This window comes from Anser anser (assembly GCF_964211835.1).
Source record: "Anser anser genome assembly, chromosome: 23".
Lineage (NCBI taxonomy): Eukaryota > Metazoa > Chordata > Aves > Anseriformes > Anatidae > Anser > Anser anser.
In genome coordinates, this window is record NC_139744.1 from 4488155 (window position 1) to 4506325 (window position 18171).

At 38.2% G+C, this 18171-nt stretch overlaps 1 protein-coding gene across 3 annotated transcripts in view; it reads right to left on the reverse strand.

Moving 5' to 3' along the window:
- Positions 1 to 491: 491 nt before the first annotated feature.
- LOC310885820 (M1-specific T cell receptor alpha chain-like) overlaps positions 492 to 18171 on the reverse strand; it is a 373370-nt gene continuing 355690 nt past the window's right edge. For all 3 annotated transcript variants that reach the window (XR_014574994.1, XM_083809629.1, XM_083809630.1), the window contains 4 exons: positions 3296 to 3565; positions 2799 to 2846; positions 1501 to 1607; positions 492 to 1072 (listed from right to left, as the gene is read on the reverse strand). Coding sequence is in view for 2 of the 3 variants with exons in the window: in XM_083809629.1 (XP_083665755.1) it covers positions 1067 to 1072; positions 1501 to 1607; positions 2799 to 2846; positions 3296 to 3565 (431 nt within the window). In the remaining variant the exon portion in view is untranslated. The remainder of the gene's footprint in view (positions 1073 to 1500; positions 1608 to 2798; positions 2847 to 3295; positions 3566 to 18171) is intronic.

Genomic DNA, 18171 nt, shown 5'->3' on the forward strand with positions numbered 1-18171 from the left:
GACCAGTTAATGTCAGTAATGTCATTAATGCAAAGCAGGTACCTTGTTCTCCCATGAAACTTGAGAACGGGACACTTAGGGGCAGGATATTACAGACTGATATGCTTCCCGTAGGAGTAGACAACTGCCTTCAGGAACCTGTACCACTTTCTAGTCCTCTTACTGTTGGCAAGCTGTATTTCACCATTGTCTTCACATAGCACAGTGTCTAGGCTTGGAGGGGATGTGCACGCTTCTGTTCCCCTCTCTAAGCCAGCCACAATGTTCTCCCCCAAACACAGCAGGGAAGTGGATGTCCTGAAAAGGGAGATTGTAGACACTCCCCCAGAGTGGATCAAGCCCATTATTGCAAACAGTCCCTGGGGACCAAGCTGTGTTCTGCTCTTCCTGGCACCCCTTCCCTCCTTCACCCCAAAGGCCATCTCTGATCCTAAAACTTATCTGAAGGGCAAAACAAGTTCCTCCAACGAGAGATACAAAAGACAAACAAGTTTCTTATTATTGGTAATGATTATTTAATAGCAGCCAAAAGCCTAAAGAAATGACAGGTAGACTTTAAAAAATGGCAAAAAGCATTCTTCTGTGATAGAGAAGCAAGAATTTCACTAACTTAAGGACTTCTGGGAGATCTAGCAGCTTTTTTTTTTTCTTTTTTTGGGGGGATGGGGTGGGGGTAGAGGGAGGAATACACCTTGCTGAGACAGCAAAAGAAAGACATGGTGCATAGCACCCTGATTAAGACTCTCTTTGCCATTTCAGTTGCAAATGAATACTCTGAGAAGCAATCTGTTCTTCAGCCAAAAACAAAAAAATAAAGTCATTGGCATGCTAAATGAATCAGATCTGTGGGAGAGCACAATGCTGAGAACTGTAAGCATATCTCTGAGTAGCTTTTTAAAAATGCAAATAAAGCAATTTAGACTATAATGACTGGTTTGATGTACAGAAAACACGATGTGATATCTGTTGCAACAGGAACGCCTGGCCTGAGTTCCCTCTTGCACCCGATGCTCCTGTAAAGATTCTCAGCAGATTTTTCTGGTACTTAGGTCTTCACCAGTTACTTTCATTCCTGTAACAAAAATAAAGATATATTAAATTTGGGGTACAGTCACAACTACATAATTGTAGACCTGAAGCAACATATTAGGTCTTAAAGTCAATGACCATCAAACTTTCACTGCTGGAGAACAGTCAGGTGATGAATCTGATGGATGAGTGCAGACAAGGGAAGAAAAGGTTGTAGGAATAGGAGAGAGAGATGTCTACAGAGAAGACAAAAGTTAAATTTGCGTGTGGATAAGGAAGGGTAAATATCATGTAGCAGAGAAAACAATGATAGGGCCAAGTAATGACTTGCAAAGAATTGGAGGGATTTTACTGGTGGTAGATAAAAGGTGTATGAACAGAGTGTGTAAAATATAGAGTGAACATTCATAGCTAATGAACTGATAAAGGTATTTTCTGTCAGAGGTCTTACCACCCCCTTTGCATACTCACTTTTTTCTTCCACATAAGGATTGTCATCACCACATTAAAAATTACTGCTTTCATTAAAATTATTTTCAGGCCCAGCTGTGTGAAAGACAGCGTGTTCAGGTTTTCATCTGTAAAACCAGGAATGAGAGTCACAAGAGCACTGGGACATCCTGACTTCCAGACAGACATGAAAATACTTCTTAATGAAGCTGTTCTACTTTGCATGATTGAGTTAGCTTATAGGATACCTAATGAGACAGTGAGCAGGACTATCTCACTGACAGACTGTTTCAAGGGCAGGCTTTCATTCAGCAAACACTTAATTCTGCAGTAAGGAAGACTGCCAACCATCTAGTTGTTAAATAACAGCGTATTATGAACAACAGATGCATGAAGAGTCCCTCCTTCCTCTCTCCCAATTCTCTAAGAGGGGCCGTGGGAAAACAAGTTAAATTTTATCCATAGAAAAAAGAGTCTATCTGAATGTTCTATTATTCTTAGTTACAAAGTCATTTTCATCAGAAAATATATTGATTTATATTGGGAAAGCAAGGAGCAATCATCAAATAGTCATTTGAAAACCTCTCTGAAACAACTGGTCAAATCAGCCAAGTTTACTGATGAGTGTTTTTCTTAAGTAGTGTTTTGGAAACATTTGGCTAACTGTTTTTTGGTGGTTGGTTGATTTTGTTTTTTTTTTTTTCTCATTTTGTTTTGTTTTTTTCTCTCCCTTTCTTTCAGCAAGGCTGCATATTTGCAAAAGTACAGCTATTCTGCAAACAAGGCTAGAGCAGAGCAGAGGCAGGCTCAGGTCCTTTGAACTAGCACAAACAGCAATTGCTTGGGCTCCAGTGCAGCCTAGCATACTCCCATAGCCACAAGCTGAAGCAGCGCCTGCTCAGTGCACGCATACTGCAGAAACCACTTGCTTATCTTTTGGCTCATTAGGTGTTTGCACACCCAAAAATACAAACAGCTCTTTTGAAGTCTGAAATGCAGCAGACATTCAGTGAAGCTGATGTATCTGTGCCTTAAACCACTATAGGGTGAGCAGTGTCTGTTTGGCAACACCTTGCAAGATCATGTAGGTACCAGCTACAGTGGTCACTTGAAATTACCAATTCAGATCTGGAAGTCTACATCAACCCAATGACTTCCAGCCTTGATATTTAAATCCTGTGTGGCCCTTTAGAAAATTCCCGGTGTGTGGTTTTTGCTCCAACAGGAATTCTGAAAATAGGGAACATTAGCAAAAAAAAAAAAAAAAAGGAAGACAGTTCCTTTAATTAAATTTTGCTCCTAAAATGCTGTGTTCATACCTGTCCTGAAGTGTGGTGACATCCCTGTAACACAGACAGTGGAGGCACCTGCAAATAGTAACAATATATTTAGTTAATAACAGGAATTGACTTCAGAAGTTCATAAAGATGTCTCTACTTAGAAGAACTGAATTATGGTTTCTAACCTTTAAACCATCCCATAAATACTCATGTCTGCTATTTTCAGGATTAGCATTTAATATGATCTAATTAAAGTTTAGTGTCCCATCAGACAAAAGAATTTCAAGCTTTATATCCCCCATGGCATGATTTTGAAATCTCTCTGTTGTGACTGTACCAGCCTACTGAAATTTAATCTTGTTTCTACAAAGAAGGCAAAAGAAAACAGATGCAACAAGACAACATTCCTCTAGAGCATGGGAGCATAGTTCAGTACTGCTTGCAGGGTTGGGAGATGTGAATAAGTCCTGTTCATACTGGAGACAGAGAGACCAGATTACCTCTAACCCTGAAAGCACATCCAACAGTGACATTACCGCTTTCAGGATCCTTTCCTTCTAATTTTCCAAATCTCTCATGCTCTGCATCACACTCCATTTTATCCTTCTTGGCCCAGTAGGTTGTCAGGTAGCTTGCTTCCTGTTTATTCTCGGATGTTGCCACCTCCACAACAGCTTCAGTCCTACTATTAGCTGCGTTTGATTTAACATTAAGGTTTTCAGGGGCGTAATCTGTGATAAGGCACATTTCCAAATCCTCATTATCTTCAGTGGTCAGCCTGTAGACCGAAGGAGATGGAACAACATCTGAAAGTGGAGGATAGAAGAGACATTATGTGAGATTACACAGTCACAGTTCCTTGAATCTTGATGTACAGACACATTAAGTATGGAGGTCACTACATGATTCCAGTGGGAGATTGATCATAAGGACCTTGCGCTAGGACACCTTTAGAAAATGAAGGCATCCACAGTAGATAATGCAGGATCTACATGAGACTTATGTTGTCTGGGAGCCATGGATGGGGGGTTAGACAGGATCTTTAGAGCATCTCAAATGATACTCATGTGGCCACCCATAGCCTAGATGTTGATATCTAACCTAGGCATTCCTCTCTGTAACAGCTTGTACAACTCTACTCTGCAGCCTGGGATTCCTTTAGGATCTTGGCCGGAATGCACTGGGGGATGTGTTCTGGGAACAGGCAGAGAGCACCCTCTCTCTTCTTGCTTCACTGGTATGAGAAGTTATGTGTCTGGGGAGGAGTGATCATAATAATAAAATGTTAATAGTATTGCAGTACTCTAATGATGAACAAGTAAAACATCATTAAAGAGATACTGTAGCCAACATGTAAATATGGGGCTCTCAGTAGCCCTCTGAATGCACTTTCTGTTGGACTCTATGATCGGAAGTTTGAACCTGAGCTTCATTTTACATCTGTAAACTGAGAAAGGGATATTGGATAAGGTTCAGAGTTTAGATTAACATTTGCTTAGTCCCTGCTCTCACACCACACTATTAAGTATTGTAGAAATAGCAAAGATAGATTAGTCCCAGTTGAAGTTGTTTTAATTTCTTCCCTCTGAAAAAATCTAGACTAAAATCTTGGCTTTTAGAAACCACCTCAAAATCTTATCCAAGCACAGGCCCTTGTTCCACCATTGAGAGAAACCGTTCTGATCTGTTCAACTGCCAGCTGGCAGCACCTTAAAGAAATGCCCATACTTTATTAATATCACCTCAGAAAAGCCTTATCCACAAAGCCCAGTGGTATTTTTTCTCTGAGTCTTCTCCTGAATTGCAGTTCATCTATCCTAGCTTTGTCCAGGCTTTGAAAAACCCAATGAGACTGTCTCTTTCCCAGCAGTGCAGAATATGGTCTAGTGTATATCCTGACTCCCCCAGCTCAACTCACCTGCCCCAATACTCCCCATACAATACAGTTATTCTTTTGAAAATAGATTTCAGTGATAGAGTCAGATAAAAAGCTGTATGGTAGACTCCTGATTAAATAATAATAATAATAATAATACAGATGAACCAGGATATATCATTACCATGGAGTACAGGGATACAAAAGAAAAGAGGAACTGATAGATGTTCTTTCTCATAATGAGTGCTCTGCTTTCTGAAGAGCTACTTATGCACCACTCTCCAAATTAGTGTTTTTTTTTCTCACTATCTGTGTTATGCTTTTATCTTGAGCAGATTATGAAAAACACATCTGTTTCTGCTGGCAGCTTCATTACCTGCTTTGCAAAATGCTCATTTCTCATTCTTGCTCAGAGAGGTTGCTCACTTTGTTCCGTAACTGGAGGCTTTTTCCCAATACGTTCCTTTGCATATTTGCTCAACATTATGAAAGTTTGCAGATAGCAGTCTTGGTAAATATAAGCTACTATAACCACAGCAGTGTGATATATGTTTCATGTTATTGTCTTAATGAGTTGGTGGATGTGTTGGAAACGCTGCATTGATGTCTATTACCTTTATTTGCAGAAAATGTTGAGAAGTAAATAACGATGTTCTGAGCCGTCCACCCTGCCTAATTTCATCCTTTCTGAAGGATATCTTCTGGGTGGAAGAACAGGAGCTATTTGAGTGCTATTCCACCCAGTCTACTCAGAAAGCCAACTCCAGAAATCAGGAGATTTCAGGGAGAGAGCAGTAGAAGCCTGTTCCAACATCAGATGAAGACCTATGCCTCTTTTTTTCAAACAGGACGCATTAGAAATCATGAACTGGTTTAACACACTATTGTATATAGAGAATTACCTAATTACCCATTCCCTTGCAGACTCTCTCAATTGCTGATCAGACTGGAATTGGTTTGATAGAGAGTCTTTGATCATTTAAAGCTCACAGGTGAATGCAATGGCTTAGCCCATCTGTGTAATAATTGTCTTTGAAAACAAGAAGACTTGAAGAGGCTGCTCATTAACTTCCTGAGAGTCTCTGTCATTTTCACGATATACTTTTCAGGCCTTTTCTTTCAAAGCCAGCATGAATTTTAACTGTTGGAAACTGTTTTCAATTTTATATGCCAGAGATGTAGTTTCTGGAAGAAAAATCAAATAATGTCAACTCCAAACAAGTACATTATTGAATTAGAGAATAACTATACATGTAGTATCAGCCAAAAAAAAAAAAAAAACGATTTGTTTAGTAAGTAAGAAAAAAGTATCCAAAAGAATATCCCTCTCTAAACACAAGTAGAAGATCTTTTTTATGTTGTTACCAGAGAGTCAGAAGAATTTTCAGTCTTATATTTGTGGAATTGCCTCACATATAGATGTGTATTTCACACCAAAAAAATAACCTTCCCTAATCACTCTATTTAATGTGTACTTTTAATCAGATAACTTACTTGGGATCACAGATAGCTTTGTGCCATTTCCAAAAATTACTCTCCTAGCTCTGGTATCCCAGACACTGAGTTCAAATCATTAAAATAACATAGTCTAAATCACCTGGGAAATTTCCTCCTGATGCAGTGTGAAACTATGATTTCAACATGAAACCAGAGGTGTCTGAATTTTTCCCTTCAATCTAAGGAAAAAATGCAGACTGGTGTCTGTGTAACAACGTTAGCCCTGTCAGGATAATATTTTCCTTTTCACATTTACTGCATAAACCTTCAAACTGTCTTACAAGACTCCAAAGTTAAGGTCAATGATATGCTGATGACACTAGCCTAAGAAGTTGATGATGCTCTCATCTGCAGTATTCCCAGGCTCCTACTCTGTCTTGGCTAGCATGCTGAGAAATAATCCTGGTTTCATTTTCTTTCAGCCTTCTCTAGTCCCTTCCCTCCTCATCTAGAGGCTATGTTCATTCTCCATAATGACTCCATAATATCTTTCCATAATAGATCTATTTAGAAACACAAACTGGTAGTCACTACTTCCATCTTCATAGCCTGTCCTTCTCCAGATGTTACTCACCTGAGCTGACTTGTAATCTAGTCCCTCTTCTAAAGACAAACATACTGTATCTTTCAGTTTTCCACTCAATAATAAACCTTTGCAATAAATTCTTGCCTACCAGGTGCATATTTCAATGGCTCCTCATCCAAAATACGTGGGAAAGCTGTCTACTAGAAGATGACGCACAAAGTTAGATGAAAATTCATTATGTATTCTCAGGTTTCTAAAGCATTTTGAAATGTTACTGAGGAAAGGACAAAGACTTACAAAGCATCACAAGAAATTCAGTCCCTTTTCTAATAACTGACTGTTCACACTATAGTATCAGGTTATATGAATATGGAAGGGGACTTCACAGTCTGTAAATGTGTTAAACTTGTTATGCAGCATTTGGCAGCATGTGAACTGCATTGCAGCTCTCTATGCATGATTGCACTATGCTGTGACTACTAAGCCTGTGTAAACTCTTTAGCAACAGAAAACCATAGAAAACATGACAGTCTTCTCCAGCTGGTATGCAGCAGTTCACTGCCACACCATACCCAAGCATTCCTTGGATTCTGAGGCAGCACCTCTATTCCAACTGATTTTTGACAGGGGAAGTCTAAAAGAGTTTGGGAACGTGCTTCCATGTAATCCCTCGTCCACCTACCCACAAGTAATTACCAATCCCAGTGTTAATATGATACAGAAAGCTCAAACTTACTTGGGATAACAAGAAGTTGGGTGCCAGCTCCAAATGCCAGTTTCACATATCCCTGATTGGCACACTGATGCCAATCACTACAAAAACGTAGACAGATTTTCCCAGCTCATACTGCCAATCAGATCATACAGCCATTCTAGAGCAGGGAATAACTTGAGGGAGCAGTGGCTAAGCACATTGATTTAAGTCGCTATAAAAGTACCAAAGAAATCTAAAAGAAAATAATCAGGAACAGAGGGATGAAGTGAAAAAGTGCTCATTCATTGGTTACAATTGTGTATTGCACTTTGCAGGGCAACAGTAGAATAATATGCTTTTTTTCCATCAGTAATATCACCTAAAATCCCTATTCAGTGTGCCATGTAATTAGGACCATCTCCTGTCAGTCCAACTTTTCTCCTTAACATTTCACTGTTTATTACCCACTTGGCTTGATCATCAGCAAGGTTCCTTTCCTAATGTCAGCTTGTATCCTTCATCACCCCCATAATTCACAGGAATTATCCTTTATTTATCCAGGAAACCTTTACAAGAAATCTTTTGACCGTACTTACAGTTATCTCCTCCCTGGAATTAACAGCACACTGAGATCCTATCCAGATCTTAGAACCTCACAGGGAGTTGCAAAGGTATCTGAGCCTTCTAAATCTTATCAGATCAGGATTCATACACCCTCACTTAGTCAGATAAGTAGTAGCAGAAGTAAGGATTAAGTATGGACTTGTAGCTGTTACAACTTGATAAATCTGGATTCAAGTCCCAGTCATGTACAGAATCCACTTGCAGAATGTGTGGATAATACCATATCTTTAGATCACACTAACCAGCTAAAAGACAGCTCAGTTCCCATTCCAACACTAATATTTAAAAAAGTTATGAGTATATTGTTCCTTGATGGGATTCTGCTACAAGCAAAGACCAGATAAAATGGTGATAGTCACAATAAGTAGGTATTTTCTAAGTATTATAGCCATTCTTGTATTTCAGTGCTTGTTCATCAGACACATCATCCATGACTTTGCTTGAAGCCAATGGAAGTTACATGGATTTACCCTTAGAATAGAAGAAATGCATGTGACTTGACAGAAGACCAAAACTGGTCTTTGTCTTAGCTTATTATAGGAATGCAATTGACTGAAGATCATTGTAAGCACAAAGAATAATTCTTGGACAGCTGCCTTGGAATAACTTCAGCCAGTTAGGGTGAAACCTCTGGCTACCATACATTTGAGAACTGCCATTTCCCAGATCTTAATGTGTAACAACAACTAGTTTGCACATTAGGCAAAAAATCAGGATGAATGTACCTGGCAAAACCAGAAGTCTTGTCCCAGATCCAAATGTAAGTTTGTAACCACTTCCGTAGTTACACAATGGCACAGGCCTCTACAATATCCAGAGTGGTATTGAATGGAGCCTTCATCCACGAAATATTTCACCAAAGGAAATCCCATTTATTGGTATAGTTAGACAGAACCACCTATCTAGGACTTTACTTCCATCTGACCTTCTTTTCACATTCCCTTTACGAAGCACTATTATCATGTACTGCATCTTTCAAACTCTCAAACTCCTCTTCTTTAATATTCCCCTATATCATATTTATCCAGTTGCTTCCAGAAAGCCACATGCATCACAAATCTGTTCTTCACCTCATTCCTCAATTACTTTGTCTCACTGTCACCAGATTCATCTCTCAAAAATAAATACTTTTGCTTCACAGCTCACCTAGTGAATGATGGCGTAGTATAAACTCCATCATCACATTCTCTTGGATTTGCCATCTGGATTAATCAAGAGTGTTTCCAGAGCAAAGTTGCCATTTAGATTTTACGCAGAAATCATGCTTTTTAGTATGTAATTTCTTTGTGGCAGGGAAACTGTTCTACCATTGATCACTGAGCTTTCAGTATGTATTCAGGAAATTCTTGGGTTTTACATTGTGAACAGGGCTAGATCTGGAGCAGTTGAATATAGACATTGCCATAACAGTCAGTTTGGGGATATGCCAGTTCAGGATCTCTGGCAGAGCCCTAATATATCACTATTTTAACTTCCTAATAGCTCCATATTAACTGGAGACTCTTATGTTTTCTCAAAAGTTTTTAAACAGGGTCAGGAGGGTCATCTGAAATATGAGAAATTCCTGCAGAGCTTTTCATAATGAATTGCTTTTTTATATTGCTGTGCATTTCAACTTTCAGAAAAAAAATCTCTTTTAAATGATCTTAAAAATCACCACCATTTTAAGAAATGGAAACACTACTTTTCCAGAGTCAAAAGAAACCAGTTTGACTTTAAATGATCCTAAATGATCTTCAAACATTTCCAAAAACAAAAACAAAACAAAACAAAAAAAAACCTGTGAAATTGGTCAGGGGAAGGGTAATGGACAAAAAGGCCCATGTAACATATGTTTGGGAGATTAAATCTACTTGGAGAAAGCAGAAGCTCGGTCAATGATCCAAAATGCAATTCTATCTTAAGCAATATTAACACCATGACACAGCCCTTAAAAATATGTTGTATGACAGGTTTATAGAGGCTCTTTAAGATACATGAAAACACCTGACTTACAAAGCTGGGAGAGAAAGATGTGGGAAACCAAGTTCTCTTGCTTTTACACCACTATAAATAGGACGTATAGTCCTATTTCTACTATATTGGGAAGCAACTAAACAAGCAAAGTAACTTTTGAAGGGACTAGAGTACTTTCAAGAGAGATCACATCTGAGAATTCAGACATACCTAGAAAAATGGTAAGTTTCGTTCCAGCTCCAAATACAAGTTTGTCATAACCCATTATTACACTGTGACATTATGCTTTGCAAAATGATGCATTAGTATGCACATATGCTGGATTAACAGTTGTACACATGGCAATGCAAGATGCTTACTGAAATAATCTAACTAATGCAAGTTACTGCCACTTCCTCAGCACATGTAGTAAAATAAACACTTCACATTCCTCTGACTATTTATTCTTCACATTCACTAGCCTAGCTATCACGCACAACCTAATTTGTCACCTGCTTATTCTTTCCTCTGTCTCTACACACTAGCAACTTCTGTCCTTCAGTGCATACATACACAACCTCCAGACTGTTTAGAAGCCTTCTGACTGCTGCTGTTGAGTCCAGCCAGTCAGTTACCTTTCTGCTCTGTTCGCTTGCAATTTCCATCCTCCTTTATAGGTTGTGCATAACATTGTATTAATTAATATTGTCTGGGTTCCACACTGAGGGGGGTGCCACTACCAAACATGGGCTTGTATCTTGCCCTAAAGTCTATACAGTAATTCAGCACACCACTGAAATCTCCCCTCCCTTCTCTCCAGAACTAAGTATACCACAGCAGCTAAGTTGAACAGTGATATGGATACATTTACACACACAAACAAGCACTCTGTAAGTGCAATATACAGTCAATTTGCCAATTTTAAGAACCAGAGACAACCCGAGTTGCCTTAGATAGCAGAAGAACCTGGATAATATGACGATTTTGAGAAGAGTTGAAAAAAAATGCAGAAACATTAAATATCAGAACTTGAATTCATGGAAGTTTGCACCTGAGCTTAAAAAAAAAAAAAGAGGGTGGAGGGGAGTAGGAAGTGGGGAAGGGAATATCACAACAAGAAAGCATTTGGAGCCAAATATGGTTAATTTAACTCTCAGTGTCCAAATGCATGCTCCCATTTTGTAGGATTAGCTAGTTTTACCTGACAAAAATTGGCTAAGCATGGTGAAAGCTCTGTATACCAGGTTTTATATAACTGGAAAAATGCATTCACATAAAAATGGATATTGGATCAAAATGCATCATAACCTCACTCACTGGTTAATGTCAAGCCCAGAATCCCTCCTTAAAGAATACAATCCATAGGAGATTCCTGTTGCTAAGGAGCTTGCAAATTAAATTGAGAATGAGATCATAATTAATTCATTACTTAATATCTGAACAAAATCCAACCATCAGTGACACCACTATCTCATTCTTCCTGCAAAACCTAGACCATAATTAAGTTTGCTCTCCATCCCAAGTAGAAAATGAGATTTAACTTCTGAGAAAGCAGAGATAATATCTGAGACACAGGTGAACTATTTTTAATTCTTTTCACTCTTTTCCAATGGAGAAGGAGCAAAAAAAAAAAGTTTTGACAGTCTTCCTTCAGAAGTATTTTTCTTTTCTTAAATAGTTTTTTTTTTTAAGTAAAAAGTTCCTGAAAAATCTACAGTACTTGAAAATTTGCTTGAGATTTAATTACTAATGAAAAAAAAGAAAACCACCTTGAGTTTTCTGATTAAAATGCTCAGACAAGTTTGTTAGTTATGAATATATGCATACACAATATTCAAAGGATGAAAGATTTATTTTTTTATTTATTTAAAATTTCATTCCTTAATATTGTGTAGTATGTCTCCAAATTCCAGCAGCTATCATAATTACTAATAATTGCACTGAGGACCATCTCTATTGTCCTAGAATATCCAGTAGATACTACAGTAACTATGAGTTCATTGTCATTACTTTTGGGCAACAACATGCATCTGAACTGCATTTCATTACTCTTTTAGTGATCATTTACTTTTTTTCAGGTGGACCACTAAACAACTCAGAAATCTTACTTGGTTTTACCATGAGCCTGGTTCCATCTCCAAAGGTTAGCTTGTAGGTATTCAGAGACACACTGTGTTGTTTGCCATAGCAAAAATCTTTGTACACTCCTATCAACCCCAGTCCACGTAAATAATTTTCCTCTGCCCTGATTGCTTCAATAGACCATGAAACTCAGTTTTTCTTCCAGGTTCATATATCATAAGGAAGTGCCATGAAAATAGTATCACTATCTTGGACCAGATTCTTCTTCTATATGTCACAGAGTATCATGTTTGCTTCATGTCGTATCTTCTGCTAACTCCAAGAAAGATATATTCCTACACAATGAATAATAACTCTGCCCATTTACACTTTTGTATACATCCCTGTCCTGGTTGCTCAAGAAACAGGAATGGAACACAGATTATGAGCACTTATCCTTATATTCCTTTAATTTCTCACCCCACACACTTGGCATGCATTCTTTCTTAGTTCTGTGCCCATTACTCCTTCTTCTTCCTCCTCACACTGTAGTCTCATTAACACCTAAAGGAAGAGCCACAAGGCAATTACCCTTCCACCTCCATCCCTGACAAACCCAAACCTGCACCACTCAGCAAAGGCCATTATATTTTTTCACACCTCTGTTCTTGTATTTCACTTGTTTTTTTGTTTTTCATTTTCAACTTGCTTTCTTTCCCCAGAATAGATGCATTTCTAGTGCACAGTGATTAAATAGAGTCTCCTACTTCTTTCCAGTGAATAGTATAACATCCCAAATTTCTCTATAGAGCCGCTGTACCATTATTTTTGAAGTTATATTATAGTATCCCCTGTTTTGAGTCCCTCTTGACTCAGTGATCAGACAGCTCACCTGGTGCAACGAGAAGTTTTGTTCCACTCCCCCATGTGTATTTTCCCCATCCTCCAGAATCAGCACTGTGTGACAGGTCCTTACAAAATGGGTCTCTTCATTCAGCTAGGTGGGTGTTGAAGGGCAAGCAACATGGAGGAGGCATGGGATAAACTTTTCAGCCATGTCTCTAGCTCTGAGAAAAGCTGTCAACACCTAATCACATTTCCACAGATCTTCTCCAGCCTCTTTTTGCCAAATACATTTCCCTATGTTCACATACATGGGAATAATTAGCTATGAATACAGTCACCTCAGGTGTCAGAGACTGGAGTATCTACTCCTTAGTTAGCAAGGAACACTGTATGTAGATTCTTTTGTTATATCCAAAATATAATGCCTACTATTAGTCATTGCATATGGTTTCTCGGTATCCGGGTCTTCCCACCCATCCTTCTTTCCTTCCTCATCATCTTTTATTGCTGAAGAACATTGTGTGTGTTCATTACAGCATGATGATTATCTAGCTATTAACAAGTGCTGAGACAACCGGACTTCCATTGTTATCATTTTCCCATGCAATGGTCCAAATACTTACTGCTTTAATGACAGTTTTATACCTTTACCAAAGATGAAGTTATTTATTTCCTGACCCAGTATTCATATAGTGATATGAAGCTTCCCACACAAGCATACACAGAAAGAAAATAACAACAAAAAAACATATTTTCCAAGCCAAATTCTTTGTTTCTTTTTTCTCAATCTACAAGTCAAAGATCATTTTGTCTCTTACTTTCTTAAGTATATATGAATAGTTATTAACACTAATATTTTGAGGAAAAACAGAATTTCAATGATTAAGTAATCTATTATGTTTCATTGTTTGGTTGTCATTTACAGAAAGTCATAAAGAATTTAGTTTCAACTAAATGTCAGCTGGGATATAGTTTCACACTTCTATTGATGCTGGAAAGAATATACTGGAGTTTTTAAATAGCACTACTATCACCTTTCAACAGATTGAGAACTGTAGTTTGACATACACATGCTTTTTTTCTTTTTTTTTGGGGGGGGGTGGGGTGAGAAAGAAAGAGAAAGAGATTCAAAACTTCCTTGCATGCATGTTTCTAAATTCCATATTTTGGAGAGGGAAATTTGAGCTTTGATGTTACAGTGGCACTAAGCAACCTATTAACGGATTCTCAACAGTTGACCAGCAAGGTGAGACAACATTGCTGGTCTTTGCATGAGGATAGAGGCAGTGGAGTTTTGTTGTTCTTTTCCAGCCTACAGAGATACAACAAAAATCTAAGCAGGGGAATACACAAAAACATCTGTTAGTGAGTATAGAATGAAAAATAAAAGTCAGCTTACTTTGGTTTATTTGAAGATTTATCCTACATAATAATAATGGAATCATGTTACCTGTAGGACAAAACCCTCCAACATCAATATGTCTTTATCAGAGCTCAGGGTATCCAACGGTGAAAAGGAAAGAATGAGAGAGCCTGGCAGGATATACCTGCCATCCAGGCATTTCAACTCAGTCAGACCATTGATTAAATAATACTATACAACCAGTAGACAGGCAAGATAATAGAGAGCATTATGGCTTCTTCAGGCCATTCTTGCTGAGACTTAATATAGGTAATACCTAAATGACACAAAACCCTGACATTTTGGATGCAATGGAATAATGCATCATTGACCACCAGATCAAGAGGTCACATAGTATTTATCCAGTTCTAGCACAAACAGCAAGATCTATGAGCAGTGACTTAGTGTGTGAAGGTAACAGTCCAACTATCAAGGTAAGTGGAGAAGACAACCGCATATCTGTTTGCCCTCAATGACACATTAACTAGCACAACAGCAGATCTTCCATATTTTTCATCTTCTCCTACAGATTATTCTAAATTCAAAAGGAAAAAAAATGCCCTTAGTTTAGCATCTTATTTCATTAAAAAAAAACAAAAAAGCAAAAAACAACAACAACAACAACAAAAAAACAACAGCCTTGTCTACTTGCAATTGTGAATTTGGAGCCAATGTTCACTGTTTCTCTGCCTAGAAAAAAAATGCATTCATACACATTATTTTTCACAAATTCTAGTCTTGCTTGATTCCCATCTAAGGTTTCAGATATGCACCATGAAGATCAGAAAAAAACACTGCACAGAATTTTCTTTCTTTTTCCTCCCCCTTTGATATGATTAATACTGTGGGCATTTTGAAAAGGCTTTTTTTGCAGGAGAACTATGAGAATTTGCCTCAGCCCAGAGAGTCACAGAATCACTTAGGTTAGAAGGGACCTCTTGAGGTTATCTAATACAACACCAATGTGATTGACAGGGATCCCCAGTACAAGAAAGATGCAGACTTTCTAGAGCAAGTCCAGTGAAGGGCCACAAAGATGATTAAGGGATTGAAATGTCTCACATACAAAGAGACACAGAGAGAGCTGGGATTGTTTAGACTGGAAAAGACAGAGCTAGGAGGGGGAGGTCTTAAATGGGTATAAAAGCCAAATAGGAAAAAGCAAAGAAAACAGAACCAGACTCTCCTCAGGGGTGCCTAGTAACAGGACAAGAGGCAATTGGCACAGACTGAAATATGGGAAATTCCACTTAAACCTAAGGAAAAAAAAAATAATTGAGGGGATGGTTAAACACTGGAACAGATTTCACAGAGAGGTTACAGAATCTCCATTCTCAGAGATGTCCACATCAACAGAAACTTCTTTTTGCTGACCCTGCTTTGAACAAGGGGCTTGTACTAGATGATCTCCAGAAGTCCCTCCCAAATTCCATGATTTTATGATCCTGTGAACACTAAACTTCAAAAAAACCTCACATGTTGCTTGCTAAGAGCACGTACAAATATAGTTACAGAGATTCAGTAAAGTATGGTAATTCGTTGAGCCATGCTAATAGACCATTAGTAATTAAGCCGTTTAAGATCCCTACTGCAGAAAAAAGGCCTGTTGACTTTACTGGTAGATGTGGTTCAATAGCTGCACCACAAAGCCTTGTTTGCTGGAATGGCAAAAAGGGATGTGAACAACAACATGACCGTGGTCTAGGGTCAGAGTAACTGATGAAAACCATCTTCTTATCGGTCCAGGTTTCCATCTATGGTTTGTTTGTTTGTATCTTTCTATGATACATCAAATGGTCAGATAATGCAAGAACGACTACAGTAACTTAAATCAGTACCATCATCAGCTAACCAATTCCTTTAATTACCAAGTTATGGTGCTAAAAGTCACTCTGCTATTCAAATCTAAATTGACAATAAAAACTGCAAATACACATAAGCATGTTTCTTACTCGGTTTCACAAGAAGCTTTGTTCCTTTTCCAAAGATGATGCTATAGCCAGCATTCACACAATGAAAAACAAGCCAACAAAAACCATCCTTGCAGCCATCACATCCACACCTACAAATGTAGGTTATGTGATCTAATCACAGGAAATTTAAAACAAAATACAGCACCCCCTTCATGGAAAGATGGGGCTATGGGAATTCAAATGCCTAATCAAACTGCTGTTCCTCTGTTGGATACTCTTCATCTTGGGATTTTCAAATGAAGGTAAGAGAAGTAAGACAGTGCTTCAAACGCATCTAGAATCCATTATATTAGGTGAGAGCAGTGCTGTGGTAATGACCTAACATAATAGAATAAATAAATAAATAAACACTAATTTCCAATTTACTACTGCATATCATGTAATTTATTTTTTTTGCCCATGTTTTTAAGACAGTTAAGACATTTTAGCAAATCAGCTCTTGCTTTCATGAAGGTTGATATATGAAGACATCTTCTTACTCCCTTTTATCCTTCCCCCCCATGTTTAAATATTTTAGGAGTTATGCATCTGTAAATTTACAATGAGCACACACAAAATTTGGCAGGAATTTGTCAACTTCATTTGGACTTATTTTTAAGCAGGCTTTTTGATTTTTCTCAGTTTTAAGAGTTACACAGCAGTGTGGATACAATTCAGAATCAAATGAAACTGAAGCCTAATTCACTGCCAATGTATACTATCTTCTGACCATTCCAGTTACATATATGCGGTCAAATCACAGGTTTATATCTACTTACTAAGATCAACTTTCAGTTTAGTTCCACTTCCAAAGAACAGTTTGGCACCAGAACCTCATATGTCACACAATAATGGGCCATGTAAAAGAAACCTCCTACTTGAAAATCCTGGGAGCTCTTCCTTACCCAGAACATGGGCAAAATAAAAGACAAAAGGACAGAATGGTTTCTGCCCTTTACAACTATGGGCTGGATTAGGATGGTGAAAGGTAATATTGGTCTTTTAAAGCTAAGTGTTTTTGTTTGTTTGTTTGTTTCATTTTCTTTAACCACCTTCCCCTACCCAAAAGAAGACACTTGAATTTTCTCCAGTGTGATTAGTAGCAGATCCTCTCAAAAACAGAAATTAAAAGTATGTTGATAACACAGCTTGAAAAGGACAGACCAACCCACACCTCATTTTTATACAGCTATTGTTTTTACCAGATGATGTTTGAATATATGAAGACTATAGGATAAGTTTAAAGGTGGAACTCCCCATCATACATTTTATATACCATGACAGAAAGAATTTTATGTACCATGCAGAAACTATCTGCATTCCTATCCCTGAATTTGGTATTGCATTTTGTTTCAGGCTCATTCATGATAGCCTTCCCTAGAAGACAGCATTCTGTACTTACAAGGTAGCACTGATAATCTTGTTCCAGTCCCAAAATGAGCCTTTCCTCCAGTACCATACACACAGTGCAACATACCCTGCCAAAATCTCACTTAACACAGATGCAACCATCCCCTCCATAAGTCCTAAGATTTATCCAGAGAGAGGGAGGAAAGACGCCCAACTGTCCCTGACTACTTGGGTTCCAGATAAATTTAGTTCGCCTCTAAGAAGTTCCTACTTGCACCCTGAGACTTAAGCATGCTGCATCATCTGCCTTCAGCTCTGTCCTACACCAGTACTAAGACTATCCCAGGAAAAAAAAAAAAAAAAAAAGAAAACCTCAAGCCTAAAGTACAACAGCAAAATCATCTAAAGACTGAGGATAGTCACACACTTAAGAGCTTGGGTATCAGCTCTGTTCTGGTGCTTTATAGACTCCTATAGCTTTGTGGAAGAGTTGGGGCCCTTGACAATTCAAATCCTTCCGCATTCTCACATTTGTCTATGCACCTGAGTGCCCAGCTCAGTACCACAGATGTTGACTACTGATAACTCTTATCCTAAATACGCTACACTAGTCACCAGGTCTCAGAGTTAAAATGCCCCTTCCTGCCAA